The sequence below is a fragment of the Notothenia rossii genome (assembly GCF_949606895.1).
Source record: "Notothenia rossii genome assembly, chromosome: 3".
Taxonomy (NCBI): domain Eukaryota; kingdom Metazoa; phylum Chordata; class Actinopteri; order Perciformes; family Nototheniidae; genus Notothenia; species Notothenia rossii.
Window position 1 is genome coordinate 73,306,754 of NC_136901.1, and position 22,770 is coordinate 73,329,523.

The following is a 22,770-nucleotide window of genomic DNA, read 5'->3' on the forward strand; positions in this document are numbered from 1 at the left end:
GTAAAAGTGTGCCTGATGTTCACCAGCCATACATTAAAGGTATGGTTACACATGAATCGACTGTATTTATAAGCAGCATTATGGGATGAAGACTGAGGAGATGGCAGTGTGTGACCTTAGTCCGGTAGATAAGTATCAATGAACCGCTACATACATACACTCATTCCTGCTTAAGATCATAAAGCTTCTCAACCCTCCCATGTAATGGAATATGGATTTAATGGCCATGTTGTTCATTAGGTTGCCCTTGTAGTTATTAACATTTACCCATTCTTGTTTTTTTCTTAAATGTTGTTACTATTATAACAAATATGGCTCAGGTGGCTTTGCCGAAGATACTACAGAAGAGATGGTTTTGTGTTCCTTTTCTTTTAGATTTTGTTATTTGTAAAATCCCCAAATATGTGATCAGTAAGTCAGAGTCTCAGCAGCACACACTTCTCACTGGCTAAAAACAGAAAGTGGTCTATTTATTTACTCGACTGGAATGTGTTTTTCATGTCTGCAGCTTGTAATCCTGTAAAAAAAACAACAACAGTCAAACATCTCAGTTTGTTCATACTGCAGGCCCTTGTGTTGTGGCTGTCATGTTGCACAAGGAGAAGATAATGATGTATGTGCAAATGAAACATGCCCCCCCCCCCCGGAGAGGTTTATATTTGTAGTTTGTTTTCCCAAATATACCAAGTAAGAATTTGCCTCTAGGTTTTGGCATTTGGTGAATGTGATTTTTCCACAGCTGTCTTAGTCTATGTATTTTTTTGTATGGCAGTCATTTATATAAACAAACAGTGACGTGGTTCATCCAGTTCATCATTTTGTCAAGAATAGATGTTATTTAAAGGAATTGGAAAATGCAGCTATCCTATTTATGTACCCTATTGAATTAGAGCATACAATATAGGTATAAAGCATGATATAATTGATTTGACAAGACATTCCCAAATGGTCGATCTAGTTTTCTTTCAGGACACGCTGTCTTTATCAGTGGATATAGTCTACTTGTCTCGGACATTGATCTGTTGACATTAAAGCAAGCTGTTTTCCTCCATAGCACTGCTAAGACTCCCACACACCCTCTGACAAACTTCGTATGCTCAAGAAAATAGTTTTATTTGGTTTAAAGCTATTTGAAAAGTCAATAAACGCACCTTAAGTTTGTCGAGTTCAGTCGAACCTCTATTCTTCCGGTCAAGAATCAACCCTTCTGATCTAGTACAAAAATATTCCATAAGTGTTGGATCCAATTTTAGGAGGTGGTTTAGCTTGACCCTGGATTCAGAGGGACGGGAGGTGAAAAGGGGTGGAGGAGGGTTGCGTCGATTCACCTGAAATAACAGCTGTCAGAGGGGGGAGAGCAGATGTAAAAGGTTTAGCAGAGCGGTATGATAGGCTTGTGGGAATAGAGCAAAGTGATTGGTTAAGCTGGGGAGTGACGCCCCCGATCAGTAGTAACATAGAAATAGTAAATTAATGAGTAAAGACTGTCTTCCTGGTTGAACTTGCGCTGAGCTTAATTTATTTTTGTTAAAGGACACATGTCATGGCCATTTCCACTGATCATAATTCCATTGTTGAGCTATACTAAAATAGAAAAATACTGTGCAATTTTCCAAACTCACATTGGTTTCGCATACAGCATCTCTGTAAAGTATGTGTATTCAGCAGTATTCACTTTCTCCACTAAACGGCTCGCTGCAGCTCCTCACTCCCCCCCCCCCCCCCCCCCCTCCCACCCCCTCCGTGATTTCCTTGTTTAGCGATACACAGCCAAACACAGCCAAACTCAACCTGAACACACACAAAGTCACAGCCGAAATAAAAACAATAAGTGTGGCTTGATATTGAGTAAGAAAAAGGTTTATAGGTTGATAAACGCTGTGATAATGGGTCTGCAGAGAGAATTTTGCGCGATCCCAACTGTCTGTTATCAGCCTGCAGCACGGAGCAGAAATCAGCAGGGCTGCCTGCACTGAGTGTGTGTGTGGATTGGTCAATTTGGACCAATCAGCGGGGGCTTAACGTAACGGCTCCGCGGACGTAACGTAACGGCTCCACGGATTGGCCCATTTAGTTACGGGTACGTGCTTTCGTAAGCACGTACCCGAAAGAATCAAATGGATGATGACGTCATGATGACGTTTCACCAACGAGGCGGTTTGCGGAGGTATTTTCTGTGTTAGAGTTTTACTCGCTACAGGGTGTACTTTGAGGGTTTTGACTCTGCACACCGTTTACATGCAGAAAAACCTTCATAACACACAAGGGGACGGGTAATAACTGGAAAAGCATGACATGTGTCCTTTAAATTTCGTTTTTTAATAAATAATTGATATGACAAAACAAATATGTCTGTAGTAAATCATGTTAAATACCTTTCATCAAAGGACAATGCAGGAGATTGTACAGCCTATACATACCACCAAAGATGTATAATATTTTTCTTTCTGAGTATCACAATCACATGATTATTTTAGGAAGTTACTCAACATTTAAAGCAGTAACTCAGTGGGTTGAATGGTACTCTTAAGATAGAAAGATGCTAGCTTTATAGTTTTCTTGGATTGATAATAGCAGGGGTCATCCAAGACCACCAGAGGCTAAGTTTAACTTGGCTGCAGGCAGAGATTTAGACCATCTGGTATATGCAATGTAACGTCCTTACAAAAATCTGCAATGTTGAAAAGCAATAAAAGGGAAGTTCCACACAAAACACTTCACCATTTTTTTTATAACAAGCAACTGTTTGGAAGTTATTTTTTATGTTGTACATGTTTGGCCCCACATAACCCTATGTAAAACCTAATGAGATGGAGCTGTAAATCATTTCATTAAACTCCTCAGATGTCATTGGTGCACCAACAGTTAGCAAACCAAGAAAGAATGTATGTTACAAGGAAAGTATAAAACACTGTTTAGGGGGAACACTTCATGGTACTACCTTTTTGCTGCTTTATAAAAAAAAAGAAAAACTTGCATATTGTGTTTTCCACGGCTATTCCAGTGTGTCTAAGTAAAACCACCACTACAGTCTGCCTGTTTAACCAGGTTTGCTCTTTTTCGGTGTCATTCCAATTCATATACAACAAATGTATTTCTGATAGTGTTTTTAAAAGAACTGTTGTTTATCAAGCCTCTTAAAGGTCACCTATTATGCAAAATCCACTTTTTCGTGTACGTTATAAATAAACATGTGTCCCCTCTGTTTAATACGGAGCCCCCTAGGGGATATAGAGAAGAAAAAATTTGAACAAAAAAAATACTTTTGCGAGATCTTGCAAAACCCCGTTGCAGTTTGTAGACGGTCCCTAAGCACTCCTCTCCCTCCTCAAGCTGCAGATTGTGACAAATTATTGATGTTTAACTGTTCTGATAAAAACGACTCTGTAGCTCGTTGTCTACCTTGCTATGATTGTAAAGTTATGTTGTTTGTATTTTTAAAACGTTATGTTCATGAGTTATTGATCCGCGAAATTCGAATCTGAGGGACGTGCATGTCCCCTCGCTCTGAGTGTTCTCTTGAGGTGTCTTTCACTTATGTGAAACCTGTGCCTATTGCCAAGCACTGATGTTATATCTTTATATTTAAGGCCAAGCTCAAAGTAAAATTGATGAACCGCTCCGTTGTTGTGGTTTCTGTGTTGCCGTAGCAGCCGAACCAGCCAAACTGAACAGGAAGTACATTGAGCTAAATGAAAAGTATTGCGAGATCTCACAAAAGTTTTGCGAGATCTGAAACAGAGGAGTTTATGGGATGCTGCAATTATCTGTTTGGTATTTGGAGTAAAAAACAGAGACATGTTTTTTTATATATCTGAGACCTATAATATATTGATGAAAAACAGTATAATAGGGGACCTTTTAATGTTGTTGGCAAAGCAAAGAGGCCGATTCATTTAACTTTAAAATGTAGCCTACGCAATCAGGTGTTTAAAGTTCTCGTATTGTATCGTGTTCTTTCTCCACACCCTCTTTTAGACCATTAAGAAGTAGGACTCAAGGAACAGGAGGTTTGTATCACCATCTCTGCGGTGAAAAATAATAAATAATATTTCAAACTCCAAAATCTTCTTCTAGCAGCATTTAAAAGGCCCTTGGGAAAAGTGGAAAGGATTAATCATGTTGTGAAAAATAAAAGTTCCTCAACTGTACAAAAACATCCCAGATTAATTATCAGTAACAGTGTCCAAAAGTTCAATGACTCTAAATAATTCATTATTTTTATATAAACAAATTCTATATGTAAATAACATGAAGTGTTAGTGATCTGCTGTCAAAAAGAAACTGGTACTGAACTGATATGATGATGTTCTCTACATATTAAAAGTGATGGAGGATGCCATTAAACACTTTGACTTCTTAATGTCAATTAAAATGTCAATGTTACATCTTCAGTGAATCTAAAATAAAACTAAAATAATAATCCTATTACATTAGGGAGCTTGAGAGGCTGTTGCCATAATTAAAAAAATAATACTTGTACACATAATAAAATGTGAAGCCAAGAAATGGGAGAATTTTATGGCAGCGACAGATATTTAATGAGCTGTACTGTTTGCATATCTCTCTTAACTGAAGTGCCCACTCAGCTCACACAAAATGAGCAAGACTTGCAGCTATTCAATGGACCCAATTATATCCATTATTTTTATTGTATAATCTAAACAGCATCCAAACAAATGTAAATAATAAAATTCTCCATGTCCACAGAGCTACAAGACGAGCTTTACTAAATGCTGTGTTGGCCGGCCACTGAAGGAAGTGGCAAATAATAAGAAAACCCAAGTTGAAAAAAAACAATAACTGGGCTTTAATTGAAGTGTAGATTTACATTGGATTCATTTTTAAACACATTTCTCTCAGAAATGTTACATGTGAGAAAAAATAATTTGGAAATTGGGAATGTGATTAGTCCACACACACACACACACACACACACACACACACACACACACACACACACACACACACACACACACACACACACACACACACACACACACACACACACACACACACACACACACACACACACACAGGACATTTAAAAAGTGCAGACGAGTGTTTGTGTTTCCTTACACTTCTTTCGCCCGGTCTCACACAGTATTCGGGCTGTTCCCAGGCCCGGGCGACTCGCTAAATCATCAGTCATATTCAGCTCTGTTGAGCATTACAGCATGAGGGCCCCAGATTTACAGCATTACCTTATCATAGTCTGACTGTATCTGCTTTAAAAATGAAGGCTTGTCAGCAAGAGAAATATGTTGAACATTTTACATTTTGTCATTTCCCAGAAACATTGGAGCTGCTTTTACTGCGTTCTCCAGCTTGTCACATATCGCAGTTTGTACATTTGTGTTCAGTAAAGGCTTGAGTTATTATGATGGCTTATCTTAAAAGCTCTTTTTACATTTCTATAAAACATTTTTGTCAATCCTACTGTGCGGATGTATTAATATTGAGACTGACCTGACTTGATAGTTGTTCAGCTGCAAAATGCATCGTCATGCACAGTGTGATTCATCAGCCTCGCTCCACATGGTTGTGAACTTAGCAGTCTTTGAAGCACTAAAAAAAAACACTTTTTTTTAATTATCAAACACATTTTCAGCATCATGGATATTCCTTTCTATCTCATCCTGCGTAATGCGGCCTCCAGCTCTGCATCTCTTGATCAAATGATGATTCACATTAGGGTTTCCAAAGCCACCTGTTGTGTGCATGGGGTGCCACCAAAATAAATGGCATTCAATTATACATCATCTTTTTTCATCCGAGTGGCAAAGAGAATAAGATTTAAAATTCATTTTAACTTCTAAAAGACATGTAATAGATTAATTAAAGAGGCAATCAACAACTTTTCAACCCCTCCTTTTATCAGAGCGTAGCCAACTACTAGTGACTCATTTAGACCGTTAGGAGAAAAGCAAGAACTTAATTATATTTTTTAATTCATTATCGATACTGCTCGATGTAATCACAGTCCATGGCTTTGCTGCCAACACCAGAAGGTCTCTCCTCCTTCTCCTGTGACGTGCACAGGCAGACTCCTTCACTGCAATCAACTCAAACATTTGTATACAATTAATGCGTATCATATGCAAATGAGCGTTTGGTACCAGATTTTGGAGTGCTCAGTTTTAATTGGAAACATTTTTTACAAGACAGCACAAAACACACTGCGTTTTGTTTGCCACTATTTTAGATCTTTAATAGTCTTCATTATCCAGAGATCTATTGTGATGCATAGTGAAAGGCTTATAATCTGAAGTGTAGTTATTCTGCAACCATTACATTGTGCAATCAACAATTTCTCATAATGACGGGTTAAAACGTTAATCTTTTCTATTGCCACTTACAAAAAAGTAGCAGTAAACTATTTTGAATGTATTGTTTAGATGCTACATGTGGTATGACGAATATTTAATAATCATCTCAAATGCAACCCTTAGCATATCAGTCATTTTAAAATACATAATTTAAACATCAGCACAGACATTTGCAGTAATTAAACATTAATAATAATAGCTTATGAAACATTTTGTAACGTAATCAACATGTTTTACTTGTAAAGATCAGCACGACATCACATAATTCACAAATTGGTTTAACAGGTTTTCTTTTACAGTAGTTTTGACGCTGCATTCAGCCCTTTTCTCTGCACAATGTTTACATTCTATGGTTTAGTGTTAAATCATTTGTTAGCACAATATAAGATGGAATGAAAACACATCACCCAATGTTTCACTAACACAAGAGGTGAGGTAAAAGGTGGTATTATTTTGCACACACTTTATTCAAAGAACTTCTCGTGAGCGTCTTGCCGACGTCCAAAATGTTCTGAGCAGAAACACACCATGTATCTTTAAGTCTCATGTTTTGTAATTCCAATTGATAAAAGAGTCACAGACGAGACTCAATGCAGCCTCTCAGTACAAACACTGCTCTTTTGAAATCCACAGAATCTTGCCAGAATAAACTGCGACACAATAGAAGAACGTACAAAATCATCATTCATTCACAGGCACTCTGCTCTTATTGGCAGCTGTGTTTATTATGAGAAAGGAGGTGAAGAAAAAAAGTGCAGTTTTGACAGATGTAAGAAATAGTGATCACACCATGTGTATATCTCCAGGGAAGCGTGTGCTTGTAAGACAAATGAAATAGTTATGGAGAAAATGGGAAGTGATTTTTCTTAAGTATCTGAAGCTATAATCAGTGTGTATCCTGAGTGCTTTAAACGATAGGGATACATCATTCTGATTTGCACTGTGAGATGATATTCTCTAGTTAGGGTCATGTTTTCGAGAGAAACTACATCCATTTATGTACATTCAAAATAATGTGGTTTCCTGTCTCAAACAAGAAACATCATTTGGGTTTTCAAATAGTTTCCAGGGTGTCTTAAGTGGAGGTATTTTTCTTGCCTAATTTAAATGCCACAGAGGTCTGTGAGAAACTCAGGCCATCCCTCCAGACCCGGGCCAAGTGAGCTGCACAGTTGCATCTACAGTGTTTCCAAGGAGATGGCAGTGTGAACATAAAGAATACACCGTCTACATGGTGCAACACAATGCAGCGGAGACATGAGGATTGCATAACTTTGGAGTAGTTTCACTGATTGGACCCAGGCTGATAAAGTTTACAAGGAGGCAGAGAGAAAGAGAGAGCACACACGGTCTGTTTGAAAGTTGCTTAAAACGAGCTTTAACTCTTGGCTGGATGACAAGCTTTAAATCACTTTGTATCCATAAATATATTTTAGCTGTATTTTAAGTCTACAGAGATACAGAGATGTCTGTTGTACTTTTTATGGTTGGTACGTGCTATTTTTATATTTAAAAAACCCAAACGTTACCATATTAGGTCATTTTCTAAGTACATTTGGTCTATGTTGTTCGTATGGTATGAAAATATACTTATTATCTACTGCGCCCTATAGAAAAAACTGAATATGAAAATGGGCAGTCAAAGTAGGCCGGAGGGACTTTCTCCACCATTGTTACATATTTATATACAAAGATGGAGCCCGGGTTTCTACGGAAATATAACTTAAAAAACTTCTCATCCATTTTCATATAAATGTTGATAACCTGGACATTTGTACAACTGCACAAACTCCATCTGGGGTATGACTGAAAGCTTCAGAACAACTAAATGGAGTAAGATAGTTTTGTCAGCCGCTCTATGAAACGTCAAGAAACAACTTTTTAAAACTCAAAAAGTTAAATGTTAAAAGTTATCAGCAATACTGTCCATTGTAAGAGTTTGTTAGATCCTGTATAGCTAGACTGTACAAGTGGCTGCACAGTTTTATGACGCGGTAAATCATTTTAATGGACGTTTTGGATGTCTTTATTTTTGCTTTCACTGGGGATTGTTCAAACTGTGTCTGATATTCTGACCGCGTGTTTTTCTTACCCTAACAGACTCCAGAATCTAAAGCTGTACTCAAATCTCCCCCAGAATGAATTGGTGAGTAAAATGTGCTTTTAATGTACTTTACTTTACAGGAGCAAAAAAGAAGTCATCACATCTTCAGTACACCAAACCTCCTTATCTACTGTACGGTGTCTGGAATGTCACCTTTGCTCTCTCAGGTGAGTGTTTTTCCTCTGACACGGTGCCCTCTCCTTCAGCTCCCATTGTGTCCGTGCATGCAGACGGTGCCTTTCCTTCCCGTCTTTGTGTGGGTTTCCCATATGAATCTAATAAACTGGTCATTTGCCGAAGATGGATGATGTACCAGTAGACAAGACAACTTGAGAAAGGAAATGTGTGTGTGTATGTGCACGTGTGTGGAAATTCCTGAAATGCCTCCAGTAGGTAAATCGGTCTGTTTACTGATTTGTGTTCCGACCTGGCCTCCCACGCAGCAGACACACCGGCTGGGACGTGAGAATTTACAGTACATAAAACAGTGGCAATGTTTGAGAGGCTATTTAAATCACTGCTAGATGACATGTCCTAATATTTACTCTGAAAAAACGAACTCTGAAACATCTCTTTCTGTTGAAATACCAGATGTGGCATTGTGTCCTTTTTAAGCCTCCAACCTTAGTGATCGACTTGTTAGTTCATCCTGATGATTTACGTTGAAGGTAGGTATGTTAAGTTATCTTCCATCTATATTTTCTGACTTGGAAAAAAAGAGTTCTAATAAATAAGCCCACCCTTTGTCTTTAACAATGACCCAATCAAGAGGCCATGGTCTGGTCTGAAAGATTGAGAACCGTCTGGACAGCAAACAGAGAATCTATCTCAGTCACGCATCCAATTATCGATCCGACTGGTGTTCTTTGCTTCTGTTTTGGCCAGTGGCTGTGTGTGAATATTAAAAAGGACAGAATTGGATTTCACAAGTCAGGAATAAAGTTTGTAACTTGGCAGAAATGGGCACATAATTAACACCTGGAACCTAATGTAGAAGACATACTGCTTCAACTTGCAAAGGGAAGCGCCACTTTGCTGACTCAAGCAGTTTTGTTCAGTTCAGCCCAAAGTTTATACGTTTAATAGCTGAGTGGCCACGACAGAGTTGTCAAATCATCTTTAAGTTTAAAGATTAGTTGTTAAGGATTTGTTTTAACATGTGCTGAACATTTTAATGAAAGCACTACCCTGACAAGCTACTGCCTGTCAAGTTGACGAACTGCTGTCTGTATATGGAAGCTATTTGGGGCTGCACAAAAGTGGGAAAATCAATAATGCTGCAAAATATTTTTTCCCTGACATAGAAGTTATGATTAGAGTACAACACTTTCCCCCAAGTTTGTAGTTATCATTGACATCATTTGTATTGATCATTTTTAGTATTGATAAGATACACATAGAACTTGCTAAACTGTGTTATCCATTTTCGACAAAAAAGTAGTACTTACAGTATTTCAGGAGCCATTTTGTGGTGTGCTTCTCAGACATGCAAACGTTTATCACCTTTAGTGAAATGATCCATTCTGAATCCAAAATGGGTATTTGTGAGAGCCTTTGACATTACAACATTGTATCCTGATGTTATGTATTCTTGTTTGCATATGGTTGTCGGTGTAGAGAGAGATAAAAGTCCCTCTGTAAATCCTGTTCATTTCCAGAAAGTTTAAGCCTGCTTTGAATGGGATACTTTGCATTCTTGTTTGAGAGTCTAACTCACCCTTAAAGTGAAATCTTGAAACTGCCGCCGCACAATGTAGTTAAACGATTTGCTTTTGGATTTATTTTGGAACATGAGACTTATACGTGAGACAGCGATTTAGACATTTGTTGAAAAGGTCCTGGGTTACTAATGGTGTAGTTAAACAGGAGGCGTTTTGCCGTACACTAATTATGTTGCTTGAGAACAGGGCAAATGCCAAGCTCACTGAAAATGACAGAAGCTGAATAATAATGTCTTTTTGACTGTTCTTTTAGTTGTAGTGGTTGTGAAATCATTTTATAAATGTCATATTTAAAGAGCTGTAAGATGTGGCTGTAAAGAGCAAAATCCACATCCATTTGTACCAGCTGCCCTATGACTGCTGTTCTGAGGCAGCTCCATGAACGAGGGATAACATTATATATTTTATCTCGATCTATTCACTATGCTCTGACTTTTTAAACTTGATGTTTATATTTTCATGATGTTGTGCTTGATGTACAATATGCACCATATTTAACAACAGCAACAAGAATGTGTGTGTGTGTGTGTGTGTGTGTGTGTGTGTGTGTGTGTGTGTGTGTGTGTGTGTGTGTGTGTGTGTGTGTGTGTGTGTGTGTGTGTGTGTGTGTGTGTGTGTGTGTGTGTGTGTGTGTGTGTGTTTTGTGAACACTTTTTCAAATATGGAACACACATTTTCTCATGAACCTTGACTCTTGCCATGTTTAGCGGCAAGGACTCGTGGCCTTGGGTTGATTCACAGTATTGTGGCTGAGTCAGGCTCTGTCTGCTCCGACACACCAACAGGAAAAAACACTGATAGATCCCGCTGGGGTTCAGCCAACAAGATTCACACTGCTAACTGCGCTTGCTTAACTTCTTTATGTGAGGTTGTATCCCTATTCTGAGCTTACATTTGACTTGATAAAAAAAAAAAACTACTTCAAAAAAACTGCAACTATAAAACTTTAATGTGTGGCCTCAGCTAACCCAAACCTTAAAAAAGGACAAATTCCAAACATTTTAAATCACTACCACTAGGGGACTCCAGGATACTCTTTCCCATACTGGCTACTACTCATGTCCTCACATGGTTTCTCAGCATCTCTGTCCTGTGTTAGTTGCAGGGGTGGCCAGGCCATGTGAGATTTGAAAACAGGACTTAGTTTCCCAGCGGAGAGAAAGAGTTGGAGCCTCGGGTCAGGAGAACTTCTTCTCTTCTGTACATCCCTAATCATCTTTCCTTTAAGGGCATGTTTATGTTAGCACATTTTTCCTGATTATGTCGAAGGAGACTGAACTCATGAGAATGATGTTGGCCGAGTATCTTTCTGTGGCTCCTTCCTCACGTTGTGTTGGCATGGAAGCAGGTCTCAGTATCCTACCCTTCTCATGCCCATTTTTAGGCCACTATCTACTACAAAGTACACAACACAAATGACAACAAGCGTCTTCAAGCCATTGATCCAGAAAACCTTGTTTGTGGGAAAGCTCTGTTTACAACCATATCTCCCATAATGATGCTGCATTGAGCAAGAGAGACATGATCCATGGCATTGTCCCAACACACTGTGTGTGGGAGGCGAAGAAAAGCACCGGAATGTTCGGAGTAATATTACATTAATTAACTCTCCGTCCTTTTAAAGTGTACAGTGTTTGTACAATTTATTTTGGGCAACTTTACTGACAAGTGTTTGTATTTCTATCTTGGACAGATCTTCACATCTTGTCCTCTGCCAACTGCTCCTTCTTACTTCATCTCCTCTTCTTTCGCTGTTTCCTCTCCTCCCTCATGCTTTCTAATCCTCTTTCACACCTCCAGATTCATTTCCCACTCGACTTAAACTGCGCCCCCTTTTTTTGTTTTGTACTCACCCAGCTCTGTGTCTTGCAGGAGTGTTTAGTGGCGTTTCCGCTCCCAAACCCCCCATGAGCTCTGGTCTCCCTGGTGGAAAATTATTAAGAGAAAGGAGGGGGAGCATTGAGACACACTCCCAGCAGGGCTGAGGGTGGGAAGTAAGAAGTGGGGAAAGGGTTGGAGCTCCACAGCCGGCGGCAGCGGCAGCCATAAATCCATCATGAACAAAGTACACACACATAAACGGACATAGGCACACATAGTAGAATATGTTCTTGCTGGGGAAATTAGAAATAAATGGCCAGAGGAATTTTATTAACTGACTGAGAACAGACGAACAAACCTACTTAAATAAACACTATTAAAGCTCACAGTCTTATTCATGATTGAAAAAAGGATTAAATTGGATTAAACCCAATGAATTCATCTTTGCATCACAGGAAATATTGATTTGACCAGGCTGTATCGTGCTTTTATTTACATTTCACTCACATTTTGATATGATGGTGGAAATGTTGTTTTGTCTCATTACTGAATGTGTTGATTTGCCGTGCTCATGAGGTGGGCAGTGGGCTGTCAGTAAAGATGACTTTGTCAGATGTGTTATAATGGACCTGCCGACCATCACAATACTTGTTTTCTCCTTGTGGTGTTTCTTTAGGGCAAACATGTATTGGCATTTTGGAGAATGCATATATCAGCAACAGTAGGTTGTTTGTCTAGACTCTTTAGACAACACATTGAAGTGTTTTGTGATCTGTCACCACTATAAGCAGGACAGCATTGTGTATCTGTTCCTCTTTTAACCATTAGATTAAAAAAAAAAAGGTTTTATGGTGTGATTTAGCTGACTTGTAACTTGGTTAGATTTAGCCACCAAAAAAAAGTTTCAAAATAATACTTTGTTGAATACTTTTACGTTAAAGAGCATCTTGCAGGTTTTTATTTTTTCTACATTTATGCTTAAACTTGCTTGAAAATTACAATTAAAAAAAGTGAATGCAGGATTTGATATGTTTTACGAGACATACTGTAAGGGCAGGAATTCAGAGGGAAAGGAGCAATTTTGAGCTCTGCTCTTAAAAACGGCTTTTTTTTAAGGTCATACGTCAAACGCGTCATATTACATCACACAGGGGACACATCTCCGCTCTCTGACCGCGGGTATACAGTAGTACAGTTGCGTTGAGTAGAGCGGTTTTGTTTTAAGGAGCTGGTATTTTTCGGTAGTTTTACATTGTATTTCACCATTTGTAATCATGGTGCAGTATTGTGTTTATGCAGGTTGCACAAATACCAGCCGGTCAGGACATCGAGTCCACAGTAAAAAGGACCGGAGCTAGCTTTCGTTCCTGGGTGCGTTGTGCATCCACCTCCCTGCAGCACATACTCTCCACAGCTTTATCAGCAAACCGTATTACTTCTCTCCCCCCCCCCCCCCCCCCTAGCTGCTCTCTCTCTCTCTCCCCTCCCCCTTAGCTGCTCTCTCTCCCTCTCCCCTCTGGTACACAGCAGCGTAAGACATAGTGTGGTGTTACATTAGGTAACGCTGTGGTGGCTGTACTGCTCCAGCCGTCTCCTTTGTGTTTGTTTGTTTCCCCCTGTCTGTGTTGTTTGTGTGTGCGTGGTGGCTGTCACTCCTGGCTCCCGGCTCAACCTCCACTCACCTGCTGCAATCAGCTGTGCACCCTCCCCGACTACACACCTGCTTTCCATCAAGCCATTTACAACGACATATCAACGGAGGCTCCACAACCTTTCTCCGCCAGATCGTCAACTATCAGCCGTATCTCGCGTCTCTCCTCCGGTACACAGCACCGTAGTGTGGAGTTCCATTAGGTAACGCGAGATACGGCTGATACTTGCGCATTAGTTTCTGTTATGGATCAGTATCAACAGTCCTACCAGTAACGTTACTATATTATCAATGCTACTTTAGTTATAGTCTGATATATGATAGCTAACTTTACAATGTTGTGATGTGACGTTAGTTAACATTCTGTAGCTAACGCCGGTCACTCACCAAGATAGCTGCCCAGTTCTCCACTGGTTCTCCTCACACCACAGCTCAATTTCTCTCCGATGGCCGTTATTTCTTCTAATCCTTGGCTGCTCCTGGTCTCTTGGAGGCCTAGCAGGCTCATAATTATAAGGTTGTGGTCCGTCATATGCATTTGAATATTCATGTTCAACTTCTTCTGTGTCTTCTGTGTCGAAACTAGCATTGGGATCCATGTTTATTAATACGTTACACCGGCCGATCTCCCCCTTGTGTCCCCCGTGTTACGTCACACGCGGGAGGTCACGTGCCGAGGCTTTTTTATGCAGAAGTGAACATTTCTTACAAAAACGACGCCAGATGTCACTGTAGTGTATATTTCTGTATATTCTTTTGAAAATCTAGTGTATTCATCATTTTCCTACGCATTTATTCAGGGTGTCTTTAACCTGGAAGTTGCTCTTTAAGGTTAAAGGACGGTCATGGTCATGCATGACAATAAACAATGTTGACTGTCGGTTGGGAACAGAAAATGAACAGATGTGTCTTTTGTTAAAGTCTGATGTTTTGTTGACCTCCTCGCTGCACACACGTCGATGCTCTATAATACCGTTACCTGACTTATCCTGGCTCCTCTCATTAATACGGCCTCTAGAGAGTTTTGTCACTTAAACATTCCTCACTTCATGTTTAGGCTACAACGCTCTAATGCACTATAAACTAGTATAGTATAACCTATAAAACCACTAAAGTGGTTTTATAGGTTATACTTGTGGTCTTTCTGGCCCTTTTTATCTTATCTAGATAATACTGTTGACAAGTGGAGGCATAAACAAGCTGTCATCAGAGGTGAGCAGAGGGCGGATAAAACCAAAATATTTGTTCAACATGGTGACCGAGAGGTCTTCATCAGGGCATCAGTTGTTGAATAAATGTATAAATACATTTCACATTGACTTCTGCAGCATATCATAATGATCTGCAGTTCTAACTGTCAATAACATTATTGGTCAAATAAGTTAACTACTGTTTTTATATACAGTTTGTTCGTTTTCCATTAGAAATACTCATGTAACAATCCCCTTCTTGTTTACGTACATGCATACAGTAAACATAAGTTGTGCAGACATCAAAAAGACACATCCATTCTAAAGATTTACAATATACCATGTCTTCCTATTTCAAGATATTAGGACTTGGCTTGATATTCAGTGTTAAACAGAGTGTTGGAAAGCAGTATTGGCAGAAGCATCCGCAAACACCCGATTGTCAACAAATGCCTCCAGGGTATCTTATCAGGAAAACACATTTAGGGATTAGAGGTCATCTGAAAGACCGGGGAGCTATTTGACAGCTCAGCAATTTGCTCTGAAGGAAACAATGGATCCCTAAGTGTCAGCAATATTGCCAATCAATACTTTCTCTTGTTCATTTGCTATGATGGATCACTTAACAAAACTTAATTTGACAAAAAAAGAAGAAGCTGTGATCTATGTATTTTACAAGTATACCCATATTTCTTCATTTTAGCTCAGTCACACTGAAGCTCAGTCACTCTGTGCTTCAGTTCCTCCATGATTGGAGCTGACCAGGCGGCAATACTTCACGGTTTCTAAAAATGACCTCTGTCGTTTCACTTCTCCTTTTCGTTTGCTATTTTGTTTTATCAGACATCAGCAAAAGTCGCCCAGCCATAGATTTCTCAGAGATGACACATTGGCCTCGCACCAAACCAGTTATTCATCTCTAAAGGCCATTTTTAAACCTTTATCTCAACAGCCGATTGACAACGGCTCCAATGTGAGCCCAGACAGGGAATTCAAATAAACAAGGCTACGGAGGGAACCGTGACCTTATTGTCCCTGCTGTAGTGCAGTAATATGTCCATTTATTTCCATGATATTTATGATATATTATATTAAAGAAAAATAAACACTACAATGGAGAGAAACTTGATGTTATACATTTGGTAAACTGCTCTCTATCATATATTCTTTTTAATTAAACAGTTCAATAAACTAGATTCACCTATTTGTAAGTATACTCACCACATTTTTGTCGATTTGAAAGGCTTTACATTCACATGTTGTTAGCTGTGACTCATTTCAAAGATTGTCCCAGACAAAGAAAAATGAGAAGTGACAAGGCGCAGGATGTTGTTGTGGGAGGACGGTGATCTGCGGCGCTCTGCAGGAACTTGATGCTGGCTGACGGTGTTGACAGGTGGAGACGGCCGGTCGGAGGTGAGCAGGGGGCAGACAAAGTTCAGGGAAGACAACATTAGATTTCTTTGACTTCTGTCCTCACTGACACACACTCTCTCTTCTTTCACATTAGTATTAGTCATATAACAATGACCCTAACAGACGGATATATGTGCACATACATATAGACACATCAATCAATGGGGCATTTTACCTTACTTTTAAAATATGAGGCAGCCATAACGTGTATTGGCATACATGTGAGCAATTACGTCACTTTTGCAAATGACTTATTACATCAAAGCTTGACAGTGGAACGAGACAAAAATAAGAACTTGAAGGACAACTGAGGAGGAAGCCATGTCGTGTTTACAGACTGTCAATTAGGATCCATTAGAAAGAAACTGACCACCAAGGAGCTTTTTCCTACAATGTAACAAAATGAAACCACTAGGTGGCCTACAGTACCGTAAGGGTCTAAACCAGGCCTATTCAACTGGCGGCCCGCGGGCCAGATGCGGCCCAGAACCAACTCCTGAGTGGCCCAGCCTTCCGCAGCCAAATTCCTACACTAGTACAGACCATGAACGCAACACTCCGCGTTGCATAGAAACCACCAAACCACAACGCAGCACGTTTTTTGAAAGTGCATCAAGTGGTGGTAGTAACGGTGGTCCTATGATAGCAACTCTAAAACATGTCTCTCTCAACTCTGAAGCGTAAACAGAGACAAAACGGTCATTGATCTTGTGGAGCAGATCCAAGTCAAGCTGGACCTTTTCGCGACCAACTTGAGCACGGGTCGAATGCTGCATTTTCCGACGCTCCCCAAACACATCACATCTCCGGCACAAATCACGGATGTGATGACAGATTTCATCGCGAGGTTGAAAGAGAACTTTGCCGGTCGATTGGATGGACTTGCTCTGCCCGGAGAGGTGATGATGGGCTTTGCCAGAGACCCCTTCACTGTTGCAATAGAGGGGAACGTATCAACCAGAACAAAGGAAGTGGTCCCCTGCAAGGGGAAATATACACTGGAACTTATTGACATGCAGCGCATTAACGGGCCAGCGAAGTTTTGGAGTGATGTCAAAAAACAGCAGTTCCCTAACGTTCAGAGAGTAGCGATCTGTGTGCTCAGTATGTTTGGATCAACATACACATGTGAATCAAGCTTTTCACACGTGAACTCAATCAAAAGTAGCACTCGCTGCTCCCTGACTGACAGCACTCTTCACCAATGTCTTAGGATTGCATTGACATCCTATGAGCCAAAAATCACTGCTCTTGTTCAAAACTAAAAATGTCCCTTCTCCCATCGAGAAAGTCAGCGATGACAAATCACAAATGAGGTGATGGTAAGCACCTAGTTTACTATAGTAGACGTGTAGTGTAGTATTCATTCATATGTTAGTTACCCGTATCCCTTGTTATGGGTTTGTGCACTGAAGGGTTTGACAGTTCTTTCTGTATTCATTTAATTGCACTTTGTAATGTGTCTGGGTCAAATGTGACCAAAACATGTGATTTTTTTGTTATTACTTGAAAAGTGAAAAAATAGTATTGCGACAATAGCTACTACCTCTTTGTGTTGCATTGGAGCTCTTTAGCTGTTTTTTTTGTATGTGAGGACATTTATTAAGACTGCTATTATCGTATTCAGTAAATGCACTTTGGGATGTGCCTGGTTCAAAAAACTAACCTGAATATTTGACTTCTAAAGCAAACAAATGTAATGCTACAACTGTGCACTTTTTTTTCAGATTCTGTTAAATTAATGCTAATTTCTTGTGTTTTTATGCACTTTTTGACCTACTTTTGTTAGATGAACAATGAATAAATATTGCATGTTTTTCATCGCAGTAATATGTCTTGGTTTAAAATGTGTCACTACCCGCTTTTTACAGGCCGCTGAATGTCTGGCCCAGCTGAATTTTGTAGTTATAAAATCTGGCCCAACTGAATGTGTAGTTGAATAGCCCTTAGCCCTGATCAAATTGATCATTTCAATTGTATTGCTCACTTTGAGGAGTTTCTTAAACCTAATATGATTGGGCTAAGGGTAATGCTTTCACTCATAAAGGATAGCAAATGGCTAAAGGTGGTTATTTTTAACACTAAAAACGTTTTATTTAAATGTATAAAAAGTGTCTTTAAAATAAGCAATTATAACAACAATGTTCAGTTTGCTTCCACAATTTGTACTGCTACACCAGTTAACACTATCACTTCTGAAGATTAAATAAAACTATTGACCCCTGTGGCAAATTGGGGACTGGGACCCCGAAAGCTGTAGGCAGTGCAAAACAGTTCAAAAGCCAACAGTGACGTACGCCATTTTTCTCACAGTCCACACAAGCTATAAACAGACAAGAAAATAAGGCTTCTTATAAACAGCTTACTCACCAACATTTCCTGTTTAAGTATGTGTCATCTTCTTCTGGCCTCTTTTAAACGTTCCACAGAAGAACTGCAACGATCGAAAGAAAAATCTCCTAGACTACTTTTACCAATCGTGCTCTTCTAATCATTTTCAATGCAAATAAGGCAGAACATGCTCTTTCCAGTGTTCAAATATGAAGGTTTCCTGCTTTTCTTTCTAAAATCTTAATTAATTAATCGGAGATCTTTGGGTTTCAGAACAACAACATTTGTATTGCCTAAATAATCATTAATTCAATTATTGGCGGATTATACAATAGTTAAAATAAGCTGCACCCCTACTCTGAATACATGTGGGATTGCATAATGTGTGTGTACATACAAAGTATTTTAACGTTTCTTGTTATAATAGCCATAAGATGATGTTTATCTGGACAATGGTCATGATGTTTAAATAGACAATGATATCTCAGATTAGGTAATACCAGCTGACTGCATATGAGCTCTTTGCACATCACAAGCAGTCAGGCTCATACGTAGACATGACTAACATTGATTTCCTTCCTAATTTTCAGAAAAAGGAAGTTGAAGCTTCAGTGAATAACATCATCCATACTGAGGAGAGTGTGGGGAGAAGTGTATCTTTTTATCTCTTCAGGACATTGTAATGCAATAGCCTACACACATGCGTGGTCTTTTTTATTTTTGCCTCTCAATCCTGACCCAAGGTGAGTCGATACTCTCGCTTTTTAGTTTTCTTGTATTTCTAGCCTGCCTGTGGGTGTGAGTGTGATGAAGTGTGTGTGCTTGCATGTGTGGATGCAATCGCAGGCTTCACATTTATTAATTACAAATGCAATCTGCATCGTATCATCTAAGTTGATCATTTGCTGTCCTCCACAGTGTCTTCCAGCACCGTTGAAGTCACTGGCCTCGTTGGGCACAATGTGACTCTGCCCTGTAGGTATGACTCCCAAACTCACGGCGTCCTGAGTTTCTGTTGGGGGCGAGGAATGGTGCCCAAATCCCAATGCTCCAGAACCATCCTCTCCTCGGACGGGACTGTGCTGACCATGAAGTCCTCCAGGTTCCAGCTTTGGGGCCGGGTGTCGGGCGGAGACGTGTCGCTGACCATCCTGGACGCTCAGTGGAGTGATGCCGGTGTGTACGGCTGCAGGGTCGAGATCCCAGGGTGGTTCAATGACCTGAAGCTCAACACACACCTGCTCATGGAGGAAGGTAAAGCTCATGAAACCCACCCAGTATGAATATGAACCTAATTCACAGCATTAAGATATTTTCTTTTTGCCAGCCCCCGACGAACAACCAGTAACCCCAGACTGGAGACCTACTGTTGGTGTGAGCCAGGGTGAGAAATCACCTGTGAAATAAATACATTAATTAATTATGTTTAAAATGTGTGACAAAGATGTTTATATTTTGTAATTCATAATGTATGTAGGCAGCTGTTTTATAGCAATGTTCTGTATTCAGGGATTGAACAATGCAGTTCATTCTTTTACATGTTGAGCATAACCTTGTTTTTTACATAATAATAACTTGTGGTTTCTACTCAAAGAACTTTTGACAACATTTGCTGCTTCTACTGAAAATGAGGAAGTTCCTGTTCTAGCATTGGACGTAATTGGAATTGCATCAACTGAGGTGTGTTATTGTTTTGGTAGTGAGCTAAAACTATATATTACAGTATTTATAAAAAGATGCTATTTATAAAAAAAGATCAATGCTTTTCTCTACTCTTATGTGATTTATTTAAATTAGCAGCTACAGTGACTGACGTGATTAATGAAACATAAGTGAAAGAAAGTATGGACCTAAAGAGGTGTTGGCTTACAATAAAATAAAATAAACTCAAATGGAAGCTTTTTATTTATTCAAAGCTAATGTCTTGACTAATCTGGCTTTCTTCCTGACATATTTTCTGAAGAAAGATTTGGCAAAATCTGAATAATAATTACAAACATCATCAGAATAATAATAATAATGCAGTTTTCCATTCTCATTTTCATTTCAAAGGAATTATTTTTCACATGTGTGGGTGTGGGTATAGGCTGGGAGTGACAAATTCAGTACAAGTATATATTACAGTTTTTAATATACAATTAATTTTCAATATGCTGTTTATTTATGGCACAGTGGACCTAGTCCTTCATGATAAGGTTCATTTATTTTGCAGGAAGAATTCAAAGCCTTCCTGGAGGTGGGGAACATTGGCAGAGTGGCAGCTCTTTTCTTCTTCGCTATCATCATTATCCTCGTCTTTGCTTTTGGTATGCTTGGAATGGATTTTAGTTTGTGACTCAGTGCCATTCAGATTCATTTTTGTACATTTAAAGTGGGTGTCTATTGAGTTGAAGTCACTGAGTGGGTCTTCCTTTTATTGACTGAGTGTATAATTTAATGTTTGCTTTTCTTCAAACCAGGGAGAAGACTTCTACCAAAGAGGAAACTTCAAGATGTCAACATCTCAACTGCTGAGAACATTTATGAAGTACTATAATGTTTTCCATGTGCAAAATTGATGAACATGATGAGGACAATGGCGTCTCTAAATAACTGCTTGCTGAATGTGTGTGCTTTTCATGTGTTTACTCTTTCCACCGCTTCAGCTTTAGAGTGAAACCCTTTGAAGCCCTCTCCACAGTAAAGCAGCTTATAGTTCTCAGATTGCTCTGAAAAAAGGCAAATCTGTGTCATGTGTGGCGGAGAAAATATCCTGAAGATTAATGAAGTTGCTGTTTGTCTGGTAAAAATGAATTGCACGGCTCTTAAAAGCTTGTGGATGGTTTATAGGTGTGGACACAATGCCACCTATTGGATTTAATGCAATATTATCAAGATAATATAGATCTAAAAACATGTCTATTCCTACTCAAAATGCTTTGAATAAAGATGGATTACATTTTATAATTGTATATTGCAAACAGAAAAAATAAATTGTATTTTAAAATTACATTTTATGTTATATCCTTTTTGTTTATTTGCTCAATTTTCACCTATGGGTCCATACAAATTACTGTTTTTACTAATGTTATAATAAAATAGGTAAATGGCTCAACTTCACATTCAAACACGGTATATTCTCAGTGAGGTAAAATATGTTTTGTTTTTGTATGACACACTAAAACACCAATCTTTTTCCTGTATTGGAGTGCAGTGTGCAGAATTAATTAGGCAAATTAAACGTCCCACATACCTCTACCTTGCTGGAAACAAAATCAAAAGTACAAGGCAATATTGTTTTTTTTATTGTATTTGTATATGCTGCATGTTTATGGAACATATATAAAACTTTAGCAATAATAGTTGAGCCAGTCCCTTAAGATGAGGTTCATTTCTATTCAGAGAACATTTCATTTCTTCTTGGAAATGGGGAACGGGCAGGGCGGTAGTTTTTTTCTTGTTAAAATAATTATAATCCTCTTTATTTTCCAAAATTGTGGAATGGATTATAGTTTGTGAGTTGTGTGTCAGATTATTTGTTTAGGACAATCTTTACTGGATGGTTTGGTAAATTTAAATCACATTCAATGCCACTATTCAGAACCAACACAGGAAGCACAGTGCTCTTAATGAACTATGCTGGGTGGAGGGCAGCATGCCATTTTATCCCATCAGATTTCAGCAAAAAGTTTCGTTTTTTCCATAACCTTCACTAAGTGCTATTGCCACCTCACCTTAAAGGTAGGGTAGGTAAGAATGGAGAAACCTGCGCCAATACATGCATTGAACTGTTAAAAAATTAAAGGGAAAACGTTTGGACCTCTCATCTGTTACTCAATCTGAAAAAAGAAGTGTCAAATTGGCAACAGCAGTTTACACTCTCCCGCTCTTAGAAAGGGTTAATGTGTGTTAAGGAAGGCTCACAATATGCAAATTATCCTGCAGATTAATTAGTTCCCTTTCCTGTTTTCTCCTTTTAAATAGCAGATTTAATCTTGTTTAAAAAAACGAGTGGATGTGTTATAGCTGTGGACACAATGCCACCTACTGGATTCAATGCAGTGCTATCACATTAGAGAAGATGTCTCCCCTACCATTGTCTTTGCGGGGCGCTGCACCTGCCAACGGAGCCCCGCGCCCTTCCTGAAATTCAAGGTGTTTTTAAAAAAAAAAAGTTATTTAAAAAAAAAAATGTTTTTTATTATTTAAAAATAAATATATATATAGC

General features: G+C 39.0%; 1 protein-coding gene across 1 annotated transcript in view; it reads left to right on the forward strand.

The window, feature by feature from the left end:
- The window catches only part of LOC307032373 (hepatitis A virus cellular receptor 1 homolog), a 60,059-nt gene extending 38,507 nt beyond the window's left edge, over positions 1 to 21,552 (forward strand). Inside the window, exons 2-8 of the mRNA XM_079670286.1 lie at positions 8,430 to 8,475; positions 19,154 to 19,306; positions 19,482 to 19,817; positions 19,891 to 19,947; positions 20,158 to 20,243; positions 20,776 to 20,869; positions 21,023 to 21,552. Coding sequence (XP_079526412.1) covers positions 19,264 to 19,306; positions 19,482 to 19,817; positions 19,891 to 19,947; positions 20,158 to 20,243; positions 20,776 to 20,869; positions 21,023 to 21,099 — 693 coding nt within the window. The 5' untranslated portion in view covers positions 8,430 to 8,475; positions 19,154 to 19,263 and the 3' untranslated portion in view covers positions 21,100 to 21,552. The remainder of the gene's footprint in view (positions 1 to 8,429; positions 8,476 to 19,153; positions 19,307 to 19,481; positions 19,818 to 19,890; positions 19,948 to 20,157; positions 20,244 to 20,775; positions 20,870 to 21,022) is intronic.
- The last annotated feature ends 1,218 nt before the right edge of the window (positions 21,553 to 22,770 follow it).